The sequence below is a fragment of the Pseudopodoces humilis genome, chromosome 29 (assembly GCF_049639895.1).
Source record: "Pseudopodoces humilis isolate 2021_Gansu_Grassland_sample_001 chromosome 29, ASM4963989v1, whole genome shotgun sequence".
Classification (NCBI taxonomy): domain Eukaryota; kingdom Metazoa; phylum Chordata; class Aves; order Passeriformes; family Paridae; genus Pseudopodoces; species Pseudopodoces humilis.
In genome coordinates, this window is record NC_142228.1 from 4,785,440 (window position 1) to 4,805,787 (window position 20,348).

Sequence of the window (20,348 nt, forward strand, 5' to 3'; positions counted from 1 at the left end):
CTCCAAGATGGCGGCGTAGTCCCGACACGAGTGACCCGGTGTTGCGCATGCGCACCGCGCCCGCCAGGCGGGGGAAGAAGAAGTGATGTAATCACACCGGGAGCGCAGCGGAAGCTGGGGCCGCCATCTTTGTTTGGGCCCGATGCCGGCGGAGAAGATGGCGCTGGACGGGCCCGAGCAGGTGCGGAGGGGCCGGGACCGGGCTGGGGATGAACCGGCGGGGCTCGGGTAGTGACTCGGGGCGCTCCGTGCTGCCCCAGGGCTCTGCTGAGGCCGAGGCTGCTCGGGGCCTCGCAGCGCCGTGACTTGGCGGGTCTCGGGAAGGCGGCGGGGCCTGAGGCGGGACGGGAGCGGGGGCTCGCAGGGAACGGGAGCTGGGGATGCTGTGGGCACCGCTGGGAACACGGGACACCCAGGACTCGGCTCGGGGATCGGGAAGGGAGTGAGGGGGAGGGAAAGGGACCTTCGGGACCCGGACGGCAGCAGGAGCTGGGGACTGGGATGGGAGGAGGGAGGAGCGGAGCCAGGGCCGGGCCCGCGGTGGGGATGGGGGAGTTGGGGCCCCGCGGGGCAGCCCCGAGCTCGGCGGGGTGCGGGGGGTGTCGGAGGCCGCTGAGCTGTGTTGTTCCAGATGGAGATGGACGATGGGAAGGGCGGCTCGGGGCTCCGGCAGTATTACCTGTCCAAGATCGAGGAGCTGCAGGTGAGCACAGGGGACACCGGGCAGTGTCACTGCGCTTCCCCCGCCACCGGGCGGCCCTGTTCCTACCCCTGCCCGGGGCAGGCAGGACCCTCCCCGTGGGCTCTGGGGACACGTCCCGAGCCAGGGGCTGTCCCTGTCAAGATCCCTGTGCCAGCTGCCAGAGGACAGAGTTAGGTGGGATATCGTGAAGGAACTGATCCTTGGCAGGGTGGGCAGGCCCTGGCACGGAGCAGCTGTGACTGCCCCTGGATCCTGGCAGTGCCCAAGGCCAGCCTGGGACAGTGGGAAGTGTCCCTGCCGTGGCAGGGGCGGAATGAGATGAGCTTTAAAATCTTTTCCAATGTAAAGCATTCCATGGTTCTGTGCTAAAAGCTGTGGTGCTGGGTGTGGGTGAGCCCAGGGCTGCTTAACAAAGCCTTTCCCCTTCAGCTCATCGTGAACGAGAAGAGCCAGAACCTGCGGCGGCTGCAGGCGCAGAGGAACGAGCTCAACGCCAAGGGTGGGGCCTGGAGCCTCCTGCTCATCTGGGGCTTGGGAAGGGGGCTCTGGGTTGGGCTTTGGAGCTCTGGGCTGGGCTTTGGGGAGCTCTGGGTTGGGCTTTGGAGCTCTGGGCTGGGCTTTGGGGAGCTCTGGGCTGGGCTTTGGGGAGCTCTGGGCTGGGCTTTGGGGAGCTCTGGGCTGGGCTTTGGGGAGCTCTGGGCTGGGCTTTGGGGGGCTCTGGGCTGGGCTTTGGGGGGCTCTGGGCTGGGCTTTGGGGAGCTCTGGGCTGGGCTTTGGGGAGCTCTGGGCTGGGCTTTGGGGAGCTCTGGGCTGGGCTTTGGGGAGCTCTGGGCTGGGCTTTGGGGAGCTCTGGGCTGGGCTCTGGGGCTCTGGGCTGGGCTTTGGAGCTCTGGGCTGGGCTTTGGGGGGCTCTGGGCTGGGCTTTGGAGCTCTGGGCTGGGCTTTGGGGGGCTCTGGGCTGGGCTTTGGAGCTCTGGGCTGGGTTTGGGGGGCTCCAGGCCCTGGGGCTGAGCTGTCCCTGTCCCTGTCCCAGTGCGGCTGCTGCGGGAGGAGCTGCAGCTGCTGCAGGAGCAGGGATCCTACGTGGGAGAGGTGGTGAGAGCCATGGACAAGAAGAAGGTGCTGGTCAAGGTACGAGGCTGAGCTGCCCAAGGTGACAGGGCCGGGCTGGGGCATCGCCCTGTGTCCCCACAGGGGATGGGACAGCTCAGGGATGTGGGGTGGGAGCTCCTTGTCCAGAGGAGCTCGTTGGGATGGCTGTGCTGGGCCTGGGGCTGCCCCACGGTGTCCGGTGGGGTTGGAGCTCCTGGCTCCTGCGCCTCACGCCCACGTGGATGTTCCCTCAGCAGGGAGTTCCCAGGGAAACTACTCCAGGGGGGAATTTGCTCCTTTCCAGGTGCACCCGGAGGGGAAGTTTGTGGTGGATGTGGACAAGAACATCGACATCAATGATGTGAGTGCCCGGGGGCTGCGGGGGTCCCCAGGGCTGGCAGGGACACCCAGCCCCCACACTGTCCCCTCAGGTGACCCCCAACTGCCGCGTGGCCCTGCGCAACGACAGCTACACCCTGCACAAGATCCTGCCCAACAAGGTGGACCCGCTCGTGTCCCTGATGATGGTGGAGAAGGTCCCGGACTCCACCTACGAAATGATCGGGGGCCTGGACAAGCAGATCAAGGAGATCAAGGAGGTCATCGAGCTGCCCGTGAAGCACCCGGAGCTCTTTGAGGCGCTGGGCATCGCCCAGCCCAAGGCAAGTGCTTCTCTGCGGGGGTCCCTGGGCTGTCCCCGTGTCCCCAGGCAGGCTCTGAGGTGCCGTGTGGCCTTTCCAGGGGGTGCTGCTCTACGGCCCCCCCGGCACGGGGAAGACGCTGCTGGCCAGGGCCGTGGCCCATCACACCGACTGCACCTTCATCCGCGTGTCCGGCTCCGAGCTCGTGCAGAAGTTCATCGGGGAAGGTATCGGGGGCTCTGGGGCACCTCGGGGCTGGCTGGGCCCGGGGCCAGGCTGAGCCCCGTGTCCCCCAGGGGCCCGCATGGTGCGGGAGCTGTTTGTGATGGCCCGGGAACACGCGCCCTCCATCATCTTCATGGACGAGATCGACTCCATCGGCTCGTCCCGCCTGGAGGGCGGCTCGGGCGGGGACAGCGAGGTGCAGCGCACAATGCTCGAGCTCCTCAACCAGCTGGACGGCTTCGAGGCCACCAAGAACATCAAGGTAGAGGGGCCAGCCCTGCCTGGGGTCCTGCCAGCCCCCCAGGGCCCAGGCAGGTGACAGCTGTCCCCCCGTGCAGGTGATCATGGCCACCAACAGGATCGACATCCTGGACTCGGCCCTGCTGCGCCCTGGCCGCATTGACAGGAAAATCGAGTTCCCCCCTCCCAACGAGGAGGTAGCAGAGCCACCCCCAGCTGACCTCTCCCTGCTGTCCCCACCCTCTCCCTGGGAGCCATTCCTGGGCTCCAACCCTCCCTGTGCCCCTGCTCCAGGCCCGCCTGGACATCCTCAAGATCCACTCCCGGAAGATGAATCTGACCCGGGGCATCAACCTGCGGAAAATCGCGGAGCTGATGCCAGGGGCCTCGGGGGCTGAGGTGAAGGTGAGCTGGGGACTCTGGGGACAGACGTGGGCCTGGCACAGGGGCACTGGCTGAGGTTCCTCTCCTGTCCCCTCAGGGTGTGTGCACAGAGGCCGGGATGTACGCGCTGAGGGAGAGGAGGGTGCATGTCACACAGGAGGACTTTGAGATGGCCGTGGCCAAGGTGGGTGCCAGGAGAGAGGTGACAGTGAGGGGTGACAGGGGCACAGTGTTCTGGTGCTGGTGGCCGGGAGCACAAACAAGGGGGTTGTCACCATGTGAGTGACATGGGAGAGGCTGCTGGGGCACAGAGTCTGGTTGGACAGAGCAGCTGCTGAGCCCTCCCTTTGCTCTTGGGGTAATGAACAGCCAGTTTGGGTGCTGAATGTTGGACCCAACCCTGTCCCCTCCCCCAGGTGATGCAGAAGGACAGTGAGAAGAACATGTCTATCAAGAAGCTGTGGAAGTAACGGCAAGGCCGGAGCTGCTCCCTCTGTGCTGTCAATAAAGTGCTGCTGTGGCCAGGCCTGGGCAGAGTTGGGCACTGATTTGGGGACGGGGTGGGGGCTGCAGGACACAGCACACACCCCACAGAGCTGCTGCTAACTGCTTTTATTAGAAAATATCCAAAATAGACAAAAACTGATTACAGAAGAGGCAGGCACCCCTGAGCCCAACCCTGGGATTCTGTAAACACCCCCCCACCTCGGGAGCCTGCAGGGGGGCAAAGGCACTTCAGTGGGGGTGGCAGTGGTGGCACTGTCCCCCTGGTCCCCTCCCTCCTCCCCAGTATCTCCAGTTCTTGGTGCCCCCATGCCCCCACTGGCCACAGGCCCCTGGGGCAGAGTGACCCCCTCTGCCCCCAAACCTCGTCAAGACAAGTGGTTAATTATGGAATTATGTAAAACAGCGGGAAGAGGGGAAGGAATAAACTGATTGTCACAAACTGAGCCCCAACCCTTAGGTCTGTATCCCCAGAGCAGCCCTGGGAGCCTCCCCGAGCCCCTGCAGAGCCCAGTGCAGGAAAAGGAGCTCAATCAATATATTAATTAATTAATCAAATACAAACCCACTGTACAAAACGCTGCCTTTTTTTTTTTCTCGTGGTTTTTTTTTTATATAAAACCTGTTCACAAAAATAGTGCAAAACGTCGGGGGCCGGGGGGAGCTGGCGTTTGGAATGACGAACTTTGGTTGAAGAGGGGCAGGGCGGGGCGGGCTGGGCTCGGGGTGGGGCTGGCAGCTCCTCCCCGGGCCCGGGCAGCGCTCCCCGGCTCCCGGAGGGGCTCTGGGAGCGGGAGAGCCGCGGGGGCTGCGCGGGGAGGGCGCGATGCAAAGCGGAGGAGGCGCTGCGGGGGCCTGGGGGGAGCTGGGACCCCGCTGTGCTCGGCCCGGGGAGCCCCGGGGGGGGCTCCCATCCCTCCAGGCACATCGGGTTTGTGCAAGTGCTGTGGCTTCCAGTCGGTACCGTCCGGCTCGGGCAGCGGGGCGGGAGCGGCCCCCGGCCCCGCCCGCCTTAAGTGAGGCGGATCCCGAGCACTTGTTCCAGTTCCTGCCGGCGCTGCTGGACCTGGGGACACCGCGGCGGTCACGGAGGGACAGGGGACACTGCCCGGGGTCCCAGGGACCTGTCACTGCCATCCCAAGCCCGTCCCCACCCCCGAGCTCACCTTGGCAAAGATGTGCCTGCCCACGGCCTCCTGCGCCCAGGGCTGTTGGTAAAACTCGGCCCGCCGCTCCTCCTCGGGGTTCCCGATCACATCCGTGATGATCTGACCCAAACGGGATGGGGCACCGGGCGTGAGCTCCACGAGGGATCAAAACCCCTCCCTGAGCTCCAGGATGGACCCAGACCCCTCCCAGCCCCAGGGCTCCAGAATCATGGAATTGTTAAGGTTGGAAAAGCCCTTACCCCAACACCATGTTCACCAATGACCCATGTCCCCAAGGGCCACATCCAGTCCTCCAAGGATGGGGACTCCACCACTGCCCCAGGCAGCTGTGCCAGTGCTGGACAACCCCTTCCATAAAGAAATTTTCCCCCAATATCCAACCTAAACCTCGGCAGCAATTGTTCCCCTTTACCTTGAGGTCCCTCCTCTGGGATTTGATCCATTCCTGTATGAAATCCTGGGGGTTGTTGCTGAAGCTCAGCATGAAATCCCTCTGTGTCTTCAGCTGATTGATGGACTCGATGGTCTCGTGGATCTGGGGAGGTGGCAGGGGTCAGATGAGCTGTGTCTCCCCACAGGACATGGCTGTCCCTGCCTGCAGGGCTGGCCCCTGTGTCCCCTCCCACCTTGGCATCCAGGGAGGCGATTTCCTGCTGGTTGGTGGTGGAAGCCAGGAAATTGCTCATCTGGGCTTTGAGGGGATCGTCCACCTCCACGTCGATGTCGTAGCAGGCTGTCTTCTTCTGGTCATTGGGGTCCACACTGGGGGAATGGGGTTGGGGGGACTTGCTGAGCCCCCACCTGACTTGGGGGTGGATGGACCCTGACAGCAACATCCACGTCCCAAGAAACCTCAAATTCAGTGGTTCTTCCCCTCCCAGGTGACTTGTGCTGGTCCTTCAGGGTGGAGACCTCAAAACCTCTGGTGCCCCCAGCCCATGGAGCCCACCCTGGAGGCACAGCCCATCCCATGGTGCCCCCCAGCCCCATCCCATGGAGCCCCCCCCACCCCATCCCATGGAGCCCCCCAGCCCTGGAGGCACTGCCCAGCCCAGAGCCCCTCAGGGACTGTGCCCACACTGTGCCCCCACCTGATGGTGTGGTTGATGATGATGGGGTCCGGGTGCTGCAGGAGCCCTGCCAGCTTCATGGGGATCTCGGAGAAGCGCATGCGGACACAGTTGAAGATCTGGGGGACAAAGCAGAGCCTTTGGCACCCATGGCAGGGTCTCCCCTCACCTGTGCAGTCAGGTGGGGCATCCCCAAGCTGGTGGTGCAAGGCAGAGCCCAGGGAAGGGGCACAACCAGAGTCTGGAGGGGCGGTGGGAGCTGGGCAGAGACTTCTCCCAGCTGTATGAGGTGGGAATGTGCAGGTACCTGGCGGAAGTAGCGGTTGCAGTTGATGAACTCCTTCTCATGGCTGTCCTGCAGTTTGTTGTGTTTGATGTAGAGCCACAGGGCCTGCATGATGCTGGCCCTGGTCTGGGTGTGCACCCCCAGCAGCCGAGCCAGCCGTGGGTCCAGCTTGTACTGGGGGGGCTGCAGGGACAGCCAGGGTCAGCCATGGACTCAGTGGGGATGGAAAAGCCCTCCCAGAGCAAAGCCCAACCCCTGAGCCATCCCTGTCCTGTCCCCCAGCCCAGAGGGGTGTGCCCAGCTGCTCCTGGACAGCTGAAGGGATGGGGACTCCACCACTCTCTGGGCAGCCTGTCTCAGTTTTTAGCTCTCTTTCCATGGAGAAATTCCTCCTGCTGCTTGGAGAAGAGACACTTGTGAGTGTCCCCCACAGCCCCTGTGGCACTGCATGCTCAGAGCTCCCTGTGCACCTTTGAACCCTGCATCCCCCAAACCCTCATCCAAGGCCCTGTCCCAGTTTTTAACTCCCTTCCACACAGAAGTTTCTCCTGCTGCCCAAAGAAGAAGGTGGGGTCTGTCTGGCCCTCGGGAGTGTCCCCCACAGCCCCTGTGTCACTGCAGGTCCCTGCCCGGAGCTCCCCCTGCATGCCCAAACCCTCATCCAAAGCCCTGTCCCAGCCCATCCCCACCCCTGGCTGCCCCCCAGGTGGCCCCAGGCCGTACCTGGTGGTCCAGCATGAGCAGCAGGGTGCACTTCACGTTGACATCCCCAGGACGCTTCACCTGGAAGCCGTCGGTCTCCTGGGTCGTGGGCATCCGGTGCCACTGCGGGGACAATGGGGACAGCGCTCAGGCCACGGGAGCCAGCTGCCAGCAGGGCCTGTCTGCAGAGCTGGCCTGGGGCTCTGGGCAGGGCTGGCACAGCCACACAGCCTGGGGCACGCCCTGGCAGCTCCTGACCCCAGGGGTGGCAGCTCAGAGCTCTCCCAGTCTGTCCCATCCCGGGATGTGCTCCAGCACTGGGATGGGCTGGGGCAGTTCCAGCCCCGAGTGCTTGGGGTGCAGGACTCCCACAGCCTCTGGATCAATCCTGCAGGGAATGTGCATCAGAGCTGCTCCCAACCCAACCAGAAGGGGATCTGGGCTCTCCACAGACTCTTCTGGGGCAAAAGCACGAGCTGGGTGCAAAGGGAGCTCCAGGCAGGAGCACCCAGGAAAGATCTGATCCCTCTCCCAGGCACGGCTTAAACCTCCCAAGGACCCTCCAGCTGAGGGACAGGCAGGAGGGCAAATCCTCCTTCCCACTTGGCACTGGGATGACCCTCCTGTGGGATCAGCACCCACATGGGGACCCCTCTGTGCCAGGCTGGGTGGGATAGCTGCCCCTGGAGCCACCTCCCTGCCCCCAGAACAGCTCCAGCTCTGGCTGAACACCTGGGCTCAGCTGAGGGCTCAGAGCTGAGCTCTGCCACGGAACAAAACACATCACTGAACTTGAGCCAGGAAAGCAGGAGAGCATGGTCCCCCCACAGAGGGCCTGGCACTGTCCCCTGTCCCAAAATCCTGCCCAGGTCTCTCTCGCAGCAGGACAGGCCCTGGGCTGGGAGCTGAGCACCCAGAGGGACCCGAGATCCCATTTCCCCTGGGATCCCTCCCACCTCACCTCCACCAGGTGATTGTCCGGCCCGTAGAGCTCCTTGTCCAGCTCGATCACAAGGCTCTTGAAGAAAGAGGAGAACTTCCTCTTCTGCTTGCTGGGCTGCAGACAGGGCAGCAGAGATTCCTGATCCCAAACCCAGCCCCAGAGCAGGGCGGGGGCTGCCCCAGCACCTCCTCGTGGACCAGTGCTCCTCCTCCCACCACCTCATCCCTCCTGGATGATCCTGATGGACCAGCTCCTCCCACCAGCACTCCTTCCCTCCTGGATCCTTATGGACTAGTGCTCTCACCACCTCCTCATCTATCTTGGATTATTATGGACCAGTGCTGCTCCTCCCACCATCATTTATCCCTCCTGAGTCCTGATGGAGCAGCTCCTCACCCCTCCTGGATGATCCCTATGGATCAGCTCCTCCCACCACCCCATTCCAGCCCTCCTGGATCCCAACCGAGCAGCTCCTCCCTCCCTCCCTCCCTCCTGGATGCTCCTGATGGACCACAGTTCCTCCTGCCACCCCTGCTGGATCCTCACATCCTCCAGCAGCTTCCCCTCCACACGGAGCTCCCAGGAGGCCACACGCTCCCCGCCCTCTCCTTCCTCCTTGGCCGGGGTGAAAGTGTTGGAGATGTAAATCCTGAGCTTCCGCTTTTGCTGTGGAATGGGAATGGAGAGAGGGGAGGATGGAGTGAGAGGGGACTGCAGCACCCATCTCCATGTCAGGGTGAGAGGAAATGGCCTCAGGGGAAGTTCAGATTGGATACTGGGGAAAATTTATCCATGGAAAGGGCTGTAAAACATTGGAATGTGCTGCTCTGGGCAGAGGTGGAATCCCCCATCCCTGGAAGTGTCCCAGAAACGTCTGGATATTCCACCTGGGGATATGGCTTAGGGTGATGGTTGGACTTGATGACCTTAAGAGAATTTTTGCAACCTTAAGGACCCTGTGATTCCATGAATCCATGATTTCCAGCCCCCCACTCACTGTCAGGGGTTTCTTGATGGCCTCCTGGATCTCCATCCTCTTCCGAGCAATGGTTTGGTCCAGCTTGCGCTCGAAGGCCAGGAGGTCCATGTAGGCCTGGGATTCTGGGACCAGCTCCCGGATCTGGACATGGGAATGGTCAATCCTGGTGTGCCGGGACGGGCTGGACCCCCCCAGCCCCAGCAGCCAGGGAGACACCAGGTGATGAGTCCAGCACCCAGTTCTTAATTTAAACCCAGCCTGGAGTCCTGCAAAGCTCTGCCCAAACCAGTCTGGAGCCTGTCACTGCTCCCAGCAGCATTCCTGATGTCCCAGCATGGAATGGAACCCTGGAATCTCCAGAGGGACTCTTAGGGACCTTCTGAGAACTCCATCCCACCCCATTCCTGCTCCTCACTTGCTCAGAGTCCAACCCAGTGCAACCCTCTCCTGTCACACCAGAGGGAGAGACAGAAACATTCCAGGGTGGGTTGGGATTGAACAGAAATTCCCAGTGGGCAGGAGGGAACTCGGGGAGATCCTCCCTGTGTGGGGACCCCCCATCCCCTGCAGCAGCTCAGCTCTGTCCCCTGGGCTGAGGTGACACTCACCCTCTGTGGCAGCACCTTGTCAGCCATCTTCCTCCTCTTCACCCTGGCAAACGGAACAGTTACAGCTCCCCCAGGACATCCTGCTGCTGCCCCCTGGGGGGATGGATATTGGGAAAGACTCTTCCCCCAGAGGTGCTGGCACTGCCCAGGCTCCCCAGGGAATGGTCCTGATGCTGCCAGAGCTCCAGGAGCCTTTGGACAGCGTTCCAGGGATGAACAGGCTGGGATTGCTGGGTGTCTGGGCAGGGCCAGGGTTGGACTGGGGGTCCATTCCCACCCAGGATATTCCTGGGGGGAAGGTGTTGGATGTTGGAACCTGACACCAGGGAAGGAAATCCAGGAAATCCAGGAAATCCTGGAGCAAGTGGAGGTGGTAACAAGGCAAAGCCAGGGCTGCAGGACAGAATTCCCAAATTTCCCCGCTGAAAGCAGCCATCCCATTCTCCCAGTGCTCCAAACCAAAGCCACTGCCAGGAACTCTCTTAAACCCAGCTCAAACTAAACCCTGCTGTGGTGGGGCTGAAATCCTGGGAAAATCCAGCTCAGTTGGATTCAATCCTGCCCACTGCAGATTCCCATCATCCTGAGCCCATCCCAGTGCCCAGCATAGCAGGGAATGCTCTCCTGCTGTTTTCCTGCATGGGAGACAGGGCAGCACAGGGAATTCCTGTTTCTCCAGCCGCATGTGGAGCAGCAGGATCACACGGGAGGGGTCCAGGAGAACACTCAAGGAGAGGTGAGAGCCCCGCTTTGGAGCAATTCCTGCCCCATCCAACCCCTCCTGCCCGCAGGGTCTGGACACCCCAGAGCAGCTGCAGCTCCTAATCCCTTGATCTGGGAGCAGGGAATGCCCAGCCAGCTGAGCCTGGCTGATCCCCAGCCGGGGTGGCTCGGATGTTCCCGTGGGTGCCGGGCTGTCCCTGTCCCCAATCCCCTGCTCGCTCCAGCTGTGCAGAGCTGGGATGCCCCAGGAGGGATCAGGGAGCCAATGGAGCTACCGGGGAAGGGAATGGGACCTGAGCATCCACAAGCACCAAGGGATCCTGCCCACACATTCTAGGAACCAAAAAGCCCTCACAGAGAGGGATCAGCAGGGCTGTGAACCAGCAAGGAGCTGCTGGCAGAGCCCAAGCAAAGAGTCCTGCTCTGACTGCAGCTCCAGGGAGCATCCCTAAAATCTGCCAGCCCCATCCCACACTTCCAGCCACATCTGGGCCTGACAGAGCCATCAGGGACCCCTGGGAGGATGAGGAAGACCCCCAGGAGCTGCTGCTGGGGACCCCACGAGGCTCTTTGATGTGGAGATCAGAGTGAGGGGAAACTGCCAGTTCTGAGGGATCTCTGCCTCTGGCCCAAAACATCCCATTCCCGAGCTCTGGCCGGTGCCAGGCTGGAGGAAAACCCTGATGGTCGCCTCCTCTGCAGCAGGACAGGATGCAACATGTGACATGCATGATGTGACACTTGTGACACACTTGAGTGGGACCTGGAGAGGCTTTGGGGTCTTAAAGAGAGTCAAACATTGACTAGACACAGCCCTGGGATCCCTGTCCCGAATGGAATTACAGCCACCTTTGTACAGCTCTGGGTCTGCAGTGACATCTCATTGATATCTACATTTTTATATTATTTATATAGGTATTTCCAAAACAGGCCTCTCCTGTGCTCTGGAGAAGTTTCCCAGCAGAAGATCCTGTTGGGACTGAATTATTGTGCCTGGTTTGAACAAAGCAGCTCCTGGCTCAGCTCAGATGGAAAACACGAGGTGAAACACAAGGTGGATCCATTGAGAAGCAGGGATGCAGCTTCCTGGAGCTCAGAGCACCCCGGGAAAGCAGAAGGTGCCCCAGGGTGGGACAGGATGGGCTTTAAGGTCCTTCCACCCACCCATTCTGTGATTTTACAAAGTGCAGCCGGCACCCAGCAGGACCTGCCGTCCTCCCACGGGAATCGCTCCGGGATGGGACCCCAGCCCTTACCCTCTCCTGGGGGTGGCCATGGGTGGCTGTGCCTGGGGGGTCAGCAGGCGCTTCCTGAACGGATCCATCATGGCCTGGGGCAGGCCGGGCCTCAGCGGGGTCGCTGCTCCGTATGGGGGAGCTCCTGGGGGCCCCACCTGCAGCCCTGCCATGGGCATCCTGCTCCCGGGGGGCATCCCTGGGCGCTGCTGGGAAACAGGGACACGGTTAAACAGGACCTGAGCACGCTGCCAGCCACCCTCCGGTGTCACCCAGCCCCCAGTGTCACCCAGCCCCCAGTGTCACCCAGCCCCCAGTGTCACCCACCCTCCGCTGTCACCCACCCTCCGCTGTCACCCACCCTCCGGTGCCAGCCCTGCCCGAGGGTGCAAGGAATGACAGCAGGAGCTGCAGGAAGTGATGGGAAAGCAGGAACAGGAGAAGCCACGGAGGGCAGGGAAGCCTGGCCTGGCAGCTGTGCAGCCAAAGTTGGGCTGGTGGCCCTGTGCCAGCACCCCACAGCTGCACGAGGACACCGCCTGCAACGTCCCCAGCCCCGGGACCTCGAGGGTTCCTCTGGAAAGCAGCACGGGAGGGGGAGCAGGGCAATCCCACTTCCTGCCACAGGCAGGAAGGAAGTGAGGGATGGAGGAGGCAGGAGCTCCCCCGTGTCCACAGCCAGCTCCAGTCCTTCCCCTTCCAGGGACACGCAGGGAATTGGGGAGCCACAACAGAGCCCTGAGGGGTCGCCCCTGGCAGCCCCTCTGTACCCTCAGAGCATGGATTTGGCAGCACCCACTGGTGCCACCAGCTTGTCCCCCCAGGACCCACCAGCCACCCCTCCTGCTCCTCCCCTGCCCCACTTTGGGGCTGATCCAGAAGCTTCCCAGGATCCTTTGATCCTCAGCTCCCCTTGCCAAGGTGGGAGGCTGGGAGAGCCACCGAGCCAGCAGAGCAGCATTTCTGCCCTGCCGCAGGCTCCTGACGTGCCAGGACATCCCCACAGCCCTGCAGGGCAGGGAGCCAAGGAAACACCTCATTCCCTGCACACAGGATACATCTGGAGCAAACCCTGGCTGCAAGAGGGTTGGGAATATGGGATGCAGCCGGCCTGCCCTCCACAGCTCAGAGCTGTAGCAGGGGTTGGTTTGATGGAGCTGCAGCCTAAAAAAGCCTAAAAACCTCCCCCACCTCCGTGAAAAGCTGATAAACACAAACCCAGGAGTTTGAGCTGCTCCTGGTGCCTCTGCCAGTGGCAGATCCCGAGAGCAGCAGTGTTCCAGGCAGGATCAGGGCAGCAGCAGGGCCCCAGGATTAGCTGCACGTGGAAGCTCAAACCCCCCCAGGCTGAGCCCGTTACACAACAAACACAACCACACATGGCTCCAGAGCCTTTGAAGCAGCAACCCCAGAGCCGGGGCTCTGACCCGCCCTTCCCCAGGGCAGGAGGCTCCTTTTTCCTCCTCCCAGATGTTCCTCTCCTCCTGCTCAGCCCCATTTTGCAGCTCCTCGTGACTCTGGCAGCAGCACCCACGGCAAGCAGGGCCAGCAGCACCTTTTTGTGCCAAAACCACAAGACCAGGACCCAGTTTCCTTTTGTTTATCAAGAACTCCATCGTGCAGGGCCGGGCAGACCCACACTCTGTGTAACAGGACAAAACACAGAAAATGTCACTCTGCAGCTCCAGCAGGACTGTGGAACAAACCCAAACCTGTGCTGACACCTGCCAGGGCTTCTGGAGAGCAGAGAAACCCCCAGAAGGAACTGGAAAACTTCTAATTTGAAATTCTTGGGCCCCCAGAGCAGTTCAGTGCAGAGCCCAGGCTGGAAGCAGAGCCTGCATTCCCCCCGGGAGCAGGAAATGGCTCCCAGGGAAACCCTGCCCTGGGTGTTTTTCAGGGCCTGGAAGGCCAGGGAGGTTCCACAGCTACAGAGACATTCCCTGCCCTGGGAATGCTGTCAGGAGCTGCTTGGAACCGACCCAGCCATGCCCAGCTCCTGTCCTTTGGCCAGGGCAGCCCTGAGGCCTCTCCTCCCTCTCTCTGCCACTCCATGAAGCACATTTTGGATCTATCCCCAAAGTGAGAGATTTGGAGGTTTCAGAGTCTTTGACAGCTCCACATCCTTGGGTAAAGTCTCTTGTGTGTCCAGATGCTCCTTCCAGGGCTCCATTGAGACAATTCCATCAGCAGGGAGAGGTTCAGCACAAGGATACACAGATTTGTCCCACTTTAACTTCACCATCACTTCCCAAATCACCTGAGAACCATCAGCCACAGCTCAGCTGCCTGGGGAGCGACTCCCAGCCCACCAAGGACCCACACTGGAGCACCTGGATGAGCCATAAGGGGAGGACAGAACCCTCCACACAGATTTTCCCTCTCAGTTTACCCTCAGGATTTTCAAATTTGCAACAGAGAAGCCTCTTGGCTCAACCAGTCACTGATGCCTGGGGCTTGCCCCCAGAGGCTCCCAAAGCCTTCTCACACAAGCCCAGCCCAAAAGCTCCGGCCAAGCCAGGAAGCAGCACCACAGCCCCGGGGTGAAGCCAGTCTCCAGCCCCTTTTGGAAGGCCTGGAAATACCCAGGATGCAGAGGGCTTAAACTCAGGAAATTTGATTAAAGCAGCTCCAAGCAGGAGCTCATTCCTGCCCAGCACCCGCTGTCCCTGTGCCACCCCCGGGCCTGCGCTGTCCCCTCCCCTCAGCAGAGTGGACAAAGGGCAAACCCTGCAAGCTGAGCATGAGGCACAGCCTGGATCCCATCCAGCTCTGCAGGCGGGACAGCAAACAGCCCGTGCCTGCTCCCTGCCAGGGATGGGGCTGTGCTCGGGGTTCAGCCCAGGCCACCGCACAGGCCACGGGCCCTGGGGCAGCTCTGCTCGGAATGGGCCCTGCCTGAATCCAACGGGAGGCTGGAAGCATTCCTGAGGGATGTTTGCTGGCGTGGCAGCGGCCCCTGAGCCTGCCAAAGGCCCCTTCTTGAGGAAGGGCAGCCCAGAAATCAGGGGCTGGTAGCAGAAAAGAGAAGCAATAAATCCCAGAATGGATCTGCTGGAAGAAGCTGGGCTGGAGACAGAGCTTGAGGCAAAGCAGGAATTCTGCTAACAGCTCCAGAGTCTCTTCACGTCCCTTGCAGGATCCTGGCTCTTCCCTGCACCTCCCCAGCCAGGAAGGAAGGCTCTTCCCCACAGCCGTCCTGTCCTGCTCCAGGATCCAGCCCAGCACAGGGAATCAGGGAGCCAGAGCTCACATCCACCCTCGCCAGGGGCTTTGGAGCAGAGCCTGGCCCAGCACCTAGAGCTCTTCCTGCAAGTTCCTCCCCTCGTGCCCAGGCAGCAGCACTTCCCTCGGGATACAGAACAATCCCTGTTCAAAGAGGATTCCAGCTCCACATCAGGTTGGGCTCCAGGAGAGCTCTGCTGCACAGGGCTTTGTGTGGATCGGGATCAGATGAGCCCCCCACATACCCCAAAAGGGTGATTTTCCCCTTTGTTCCTCCTTATCTGTGAGCAAATCCCTCTTGGGAGGGTGCCAGGCAGAGCCTGGGCTGGTGCTGGCACAGACCTTAAGCTGGGAGGTGCTGCTGGGATGGAGATGCTGCTGCAAACTCTGCTGCAGCTCCCTGCAAGCCCCCAAATGCCCCCACACTTGGAAAACCTCTGTGTTTGACACAGCAGGAGCTCCAGGAGCCACATCTGTGCTGTAAAGCTGACATGAGGACATGGTAAATCCAAGGGAGAAGGGCACAGCACCGGCACAGCCCCCAGCAGACCCAGGACACATCCTGGAATGTCTCCAGCAGCAGCAGAGCTGTGTGGGCCGGACAAACCTGCCCGTCCTGCCCACAGCTGGAGCCCTGGATGTTCCAGAGAAGGGAAAGGAGCGGTCACAGGGATACAGATGTCACAGCAACAGCAGCAGGAACAAGGAACAAAGGTGTTGGCTCCTCCTGGGAGCTGCGGGAGGCTCTGGGGAGGAGCAGAGATGGACCTGGCACAAACCCTGCCTGTGGTGTTCCCAAACTTTCCGGGAAAGGAAAGTTCCTCAAGGGCTCCCGGGAAGGCCCTGTGGAATGAGAGGGAGCAGCAGCCCTGGAGGTGTTGTTGCTCCCCCTTCACTGTCACGTTTCCCAGGAGCAGCAGAGCGTGCCTGAGCTCTGCTCTGCCCTCCTCCCCCTGCTCCAAAGGACAGTGTCCATCTGCTTTGGATCAGCGCTGGAAGCAGCTCCAGGCTCCGGCTCTGATGAAACCTGCCTTGGAAAGCCTCTCCCTCGGGAAGGGTGGGGTTATCCAGCACAAGCAGCTTTCTGGAACAGCTCCAGCCCTGGCTGTTGTCCCCTGGCCCCCTCCAAGCCAGTCCCAACCGCTCCATGAGCAGCAACACTGCTCTGCCTGCTCCCAAAGGAGAGGATTTCTCCCGCACTACACTCTCTCCAGCAGAGTTTCACCTGGCACAACACTCCACACTTCTTCAGCTCCTCCATCCCACTGCCTCCACGGATTTCTCCATGAAGCACGACTTTGCTTCCCACTGCCATGTGCCCAGGGACAGGATCACAAAGCTGCTTCCAGTCTTGGGAGTTCTCCGGCTGCAGCAGCCTCCTGGCCCAGGGAATCCAGGCTCTGTCTTCCCAACACGTGCCAATAAATACATTTAATGTATTTAACCTAATTCTGCACCAGGGAAGCATCAGCTGGGGGTGACTGCAAAGCCAGAGTGTTGAATTCCAAGGTCTCATCCTACATGGATCCATGCTGCACAGGCCACGGTGTTAATCCCAAAACTTGGGAAAAACTCTCCTAAACCTGAAACCAGCACCTGAAAAAACAGGAAGGTTCCTTCCTGCTGAGCTTCCATGGAATCTGACTGCCGGGGCTCAGCCTGGGCATCCTGGCTGCTCCAGGGGCAGGGAGAGGGATCAGGGTGAAGGATCTGCCCACACTCCTCACCACGCCTGATCTTCCTGCTCCAGGCATGGCACCAGCTCTTGTCTGCTCTGGAAACATCAGCTCCCACCAACAGAGTCCCCTGGAGTCCCTGCCTGGGCTGCCAAGAAATCCCCAGCAGGCACATAAGGATGTCCAAAGGACGAGCATATGTTTAATAATCCCGAGATTAGAGCCCCTAAGCCCTCGCTGGCCTGGCCAGGGCCTCTCCTGTCTCCTGGTGCCCAAACAACGCAGCTCTTCCTAAAACTGGGACAGAACCAAGCCCTGGGGGCTGGCAGGGATGGGAGGGGCTGTTTTCCTCAGCCTGGGAATTGCAAAACAAAGGGCAGACCCTCTGGATCCTCTCCTTTCCCAGGCTCAGGGAGAGGCCACTCAAAACCAGTCCTGGGACTGGATCCTGCTGTGCCGGACACTCTGGGGCCATCACCCCCTGCTCCCGACACCTGCTGCCGTCCCCCTGGGGGAGCAGCATCTGCCAGCCTGTTTACCCGGCTGCTCCCAGCTGGCTCCAGCTTCCCAGCTGGATTTTGCACCCTGCACATGGAAGGTCAGGCAGTGCCCCCGCCTCGAGTTACCAGCAGCTCACACTCGGCCAGCTCAGCCTCCAACACCATTTTTTGGTATTTTGAAGGCTGCAGAAGGAAGTTGTTTCCTTCTCCTGTGCTAAGGAGCTGGAATTTCCCTGAGCTTGGTTTATTTCCTGAGTTTTAAATCATGCAAATCAGGCACAGCTCTGGAGGAGGCAGCGGCAGCCCAGGAGAACGTGTTGCACAACTGGGCTCCTCCATTTCCAGCCTGCCAGGAAAACTGAGCTTTACACCCAAAAACTCATTCCTAAAATAATCAGCATGAGCTTGGGAGTGAACTGAGAAGCCGGGTGTGCCAGGGGCAGCAGGAATGTGTGTCAGGATATACTTTCTGCTGGAATAGCATGGAAACATGGAATGGTTTGGGTTGGAGGCACATTACATCCCACCCATTCCCACCCCAGCCATGGCAGGGACACCTCCCACTGTCCCAGGCTGCTCCAGCCCCAATGTCCAGCCTGGCCTTGGGCACTGCCAGGGATCCAGGGGCAGCCCCAGCTGCTCTGGGCACCCTGTGCCAGGGCCTGCCCACCCTGCCAGGGAACAATTCCTGCCCAATATCCCATCCAGCCCTGCCCTCCGGCAGTGGGAATCCATTCCCTGTGTCCTGTCCCTCCAGGCCCTTGTAAACACAGTTCTCACTTCCTGGATCTACTTGTAAAAGATGTGAGCCTGTAAAACTGTGAATTTATGTGCTTTTTGAGGGCTGCTCGTTGTTTTGATTTACTTTCCCCAACATTACCGAGCGCCTGCTCTCCTCTTCCACCACTGACCAACCCCTCGTCCATCCGGAGGACACACCGAGAATACTCCGGGGTTACACCGAGGCTACACCTGCACACCACGCGTTACCTCCGTCTTTGCCAAGGACACAAACGTGTTCCATGCAGGGGGACGGGAAAGGGACGGGAAAGGGACGGGAAAGGGACGGGAAAGGGACGGGAAAGGGACGGGAAAGGGACGGGAAAGGGACGGGAAAGGGACGGGAAAGGGACGGGAAAGGGACGGGAAAGGGACGGGAAGGCTGCGCAGACGGATCGGGCTCGCGGCCCCACGGGAGCGACCCCGGCCCGGCCCCGGGCTAGAGTCACCCGCTGCGGGAGGGGACGGGCCCGGCCGAACTTTTACCGGGTTTTGGGGGTACAAAGTGGGAGCAGGGGAAGAGGGAGGTGTCCCGACTGAAAAGGGCGGCAGAACGGCCCCACCGCGGGTCCCGGGCCCGTTCCGGCCAGGCCCGGGCGCGCTGCCCCGGGAAGGGCCCGCCGGCCCCCCCGGCGCTGGCCCGGGCCCCTGGGGGCCCCCCGCGCCCCTCCCGCCGCCCCAGGGCGCCTCACCTGGTACTGCGCGGCGGCCGGGCCCATGGCGCGGTAGCCCGGGGCGCCGGCGGGCGCGGGGCTGGGGCCGCGCAGCAGGGCGGTGCCGGGCCCCGGGGCCGGCGGGGCGGCGGCGGGGGGCAGCGGGCTGAGCGGGAAGGCGCCGCGCCCGGCCATGGCGGGGCCGCAGCGGACGGGACGGGGCGGAGAGGCCCCGGCGGCGGCTCCGAGCGGCGGCGCCGGAACAGGAACGGGACCGGGAACGGGAACGACTCCGCGCCCGCCACCCCAGGCCCCGCCCCGAACAGAGCCCGGGCCCCGCCCCGAACAGAGCCCGGGCCCCGCCCCGAACAGAGCCCGGGCCCCGCCCCGAACAGAGCCCGGGCCCCGCCCCGAACAGAGCCCGGGCCCCGCCCCGAACAGAGCCCGGGCCCCGCCCCGAACAGAGCCCGGGCCCCGCCCCGAACAGAGCCCGGGCCCCGCCCCGAACAAGCCCCGCCCATCGGTGATAGCCCAGCCCAGCCTCAGGCCCCGCCCACTCCCCGCCCCCGCAGCGCCGCGCTCACCGGGAGCTCCGCCTGCCCCGGCTGAGGCTCCGCCCCCAGCGCGCGCGTGTGACGTAAGCGCGTGACGTCAAGTGTGTGATGTCCGTGCGGGGGGCGCGGTTGTGCGCGCTGTGCACCTGAGTGTGCGTGTGCAAATCCACGTGTGTGTATGGACACGTGTGTGTGTGTGTGTGTGCAAATCCACGTGTGTGTATGGACACGTGTGTGTGTGCGTGTGCAAATCCACGTGTGTGCAAATCCACGTGTGTGTATGGACACGTGTGTGTGTGTGTGCAAATCCACGTGTGTGTATGGACACGTGTGTGTGTGTGTGCAAATCCACGTGTGTGCAAATCCACGTGTGTGTATGGACACATGTGTGTGTGTGTGCAAATCCACGTGTGTGTATGGACACGTGTGTGTATGGACACGTGTGTGTGTGTGTGCAAATCCACGTGTGTGCAAATCCACGTGTGTGTATGGACACGTGAGTGTATGGACACGTGTGTGTATGGACACGTGTGCGTGTGCAAATCCACGTGTGTGCAAATCCACGTGTGTGTATGGACACGTGTGTGTGTGTGCAAATCCACGTGTGTGTATGGACACGTGTGTGTGTGCGTGTGCAAATCCACGTGTGTGTATGGACACGTGTGTGTATGGACACGTGTGTGTGTGTGTGCAAATCCACGTGTGTGCAAATCCACGTGTGTGCAAATCCACGTGTGTGTATGGACACGTGAGTGTATGGACACGTGTGTGTGTGTGTGTGCAAATCCACGTGTGTGTATGGACACGTGTGTGTATGGACACGTGTGTGTGTGCGTGTGCAAATCCACGTGTGTGCAAATCCACGTGTGTGTATGGACACGTGTGTGTGTGCGTGTGCAAATCCACGTGTGTGTATGGACACGTGTGTGTATGGACACGTGTGTGTGCGTGTGCAAATCCACGTGTGTGCAAATCCACGTGTGTGTATGGACACGTGTGTGTGTGTGTGCAAATCCACGTGTGTGTATGGACACGTGTGTGTATGGACACGTGTGTGTGTGCGTGTGCAAATCCACGTGTGTGCAAATCCACGTGTGTGTATGGACACGTGTGTGTGTGTGTGTGCAAATCCACGTGTGTGTATGGACACGTGTGTGTATGGACACGTGTGTGTGTGTGTGCAAATCCACGTGTGTGCAAATCCACGTGTGTGTATGGACACGTGAGTGTATGGACACGTGTGTGTATGGACACGTGTGTGTGTGTGTGTGCAAATCCACGTGTGTGCAAATCCACGTGTGTGTATGGACACGTGTGTGTGCGTGTGCAAATCCACGTGTGTGCAAATCCACGTGTGTGTATGGACACGTGTGTGTGTGTGTGCAAATCCACGTGTGTGTATGGACACGTGTGTGTGTGCGTGTGCAAATCCACGTGTGTGTATGGACACGTGTGT

At 61.2% G+C, this 20,348-nt stretch overlaps 2 protein-coding genes across 4 annotated transcripts; one reads left to right on the top strand and one right to left on the bottom strand.

The window, feature by feature from the left end:
• Window positions 1–24: 24 nt before the first annotated feature.
• PSMC5 (proteasome 26S subunit, ATPase 5) lies at window positions 25–4,363 on the top strand. 2 transcript variants are annotated; one of them, NM_001293054.1, is made up of 13 exons: window positions 141–181; window positions 632–703; window positions 1,133–1,202; window positions 1,737–1,834; window positions 2,100–2,156; window positions 2,227–2,457; window positions 2,537–2,663; window positions 2,733–2,923; window positions 3,000–3,098; window positions 3,196–3,306; window positions 3,383–3,469; window positions 3,702–3,757; window positions 4,264–4,363. In NM_001293054.1, exons 1-12 carry the CDS (start codon window positions 143–145, stop codon window positions 3,753–3,755), a joined length of 1,236 nt encoding a protein of 411 aa, NP_001279983.1. In that variant the 5' UTR covers window positions 141–142; the 3' UTR covers window positions 3,756–3,757; window positions 4,264–4,363. The 2 variants fall into 2 exon arrangements, with proteins under 2 accessions (XP_014116567.1, NP_001279983.1); XM_014261092.2 differs by lacking the exon at window positions 4,264–4,363 and having other exon boundaries at window positions 25–181; window positions 3,702–3,811.
• Window positions 4,364–4,510: 147 nt separating this feature from the next.
• On the bottom strand, window positions 4,511–18,533 carry SMARCD2 (SWI/SNF related BAF chromatin remodeling complex subunit D2). 2 transcript variants are annotated; one of them, XM_014261105.2, is made up of 13 exons: window positions 18,378–18,533; window positions 11,526–11,710; window positions 9,547–9,589; window positions 8,957–9,079; window positions 8,506–8,625; window positions 7,978–8,073; window positions 7,038–7,139; window positions 6,336–6,497; window positions 6,050–6,147; window positions 5,585–5,720; window positions 5,371–5,493; window positions 4,956–5,057; window positions 4,511–4,855 (listed from the first exon to the last, which is right to left on the bottom strand). In XM_014261105.2, the coding sequence occupies exons 1-13, from the start codon at window positions 18,531–18,533 to the stop codon at window positions 4,802–4,804; spliced, it is 1,500 nt and encodes a 499-aa protein (XP_014116580.2). In that variant the 3' UTR covers window positions 4,511–4,801. The 2 variants fall into 2 exon arrangements, with proteins under 2 accessions (XP_014116580.2, XP_014116579.2); XM_014261104.2 differs by having other exon boundaries at window positions 11,526–11,713.
• Window positions 18,534–20,348: the final 1,815 nt, after the last annotated feature.

What these genes read in the sequence shown, in the direction of transcription:
- PSMC5 (XM_014261092.2), top strand. Translation starts at nt 143, where the DNA reads ATGCCGGCGGAGAAGATGGCGCTGGACGGGCCCGAGCAG. An exon ending in CCTCGGGGGCTGAGGTGAAG is followed by an intron (nt 3,307 to 3,382) that starts GTGAGCTGGGGA and finishes CTGTCCCCTCAG; the next exon opens with GGTGTGTGCACAGAGGCCGG. An exon ending in TTGAGATGGCCGTGGCCAAG is followed by an intron (nt 3,470 to 3,701) that starts GTGGGTGCCAGG and finishes CCCCTCCCCCAG; the next exon opens with GTGATGCAGAAGGACAGTGA.
- SMARCD2 (XM_014261104.2), bottom strand. Translation starts at nt 18,533, where the DNA reads ATGGCCGGGCGCGGCGCCTTCCCGCTCAGCCCGCTGCCCCCCGCCGCC. An exon ending in TGCTCATGCTGGACCACCAG is followed by an intron (nt 6,498 to 7,037) that starts GTACGGCCTGGG and finishes CTGTCCCTGCAG; the next exon opens with CCCCCCCAGTACAAGCTGGA. An exon ending in GCAACCGCTACTTCCGCCAG is followed by an intron (nt 6,148 to 6,335) that starts GTACCTGCACAT and finishes TTTGTCCCCCAG; the next exon opens with ATCTTCAACTGTGTCCGCAT.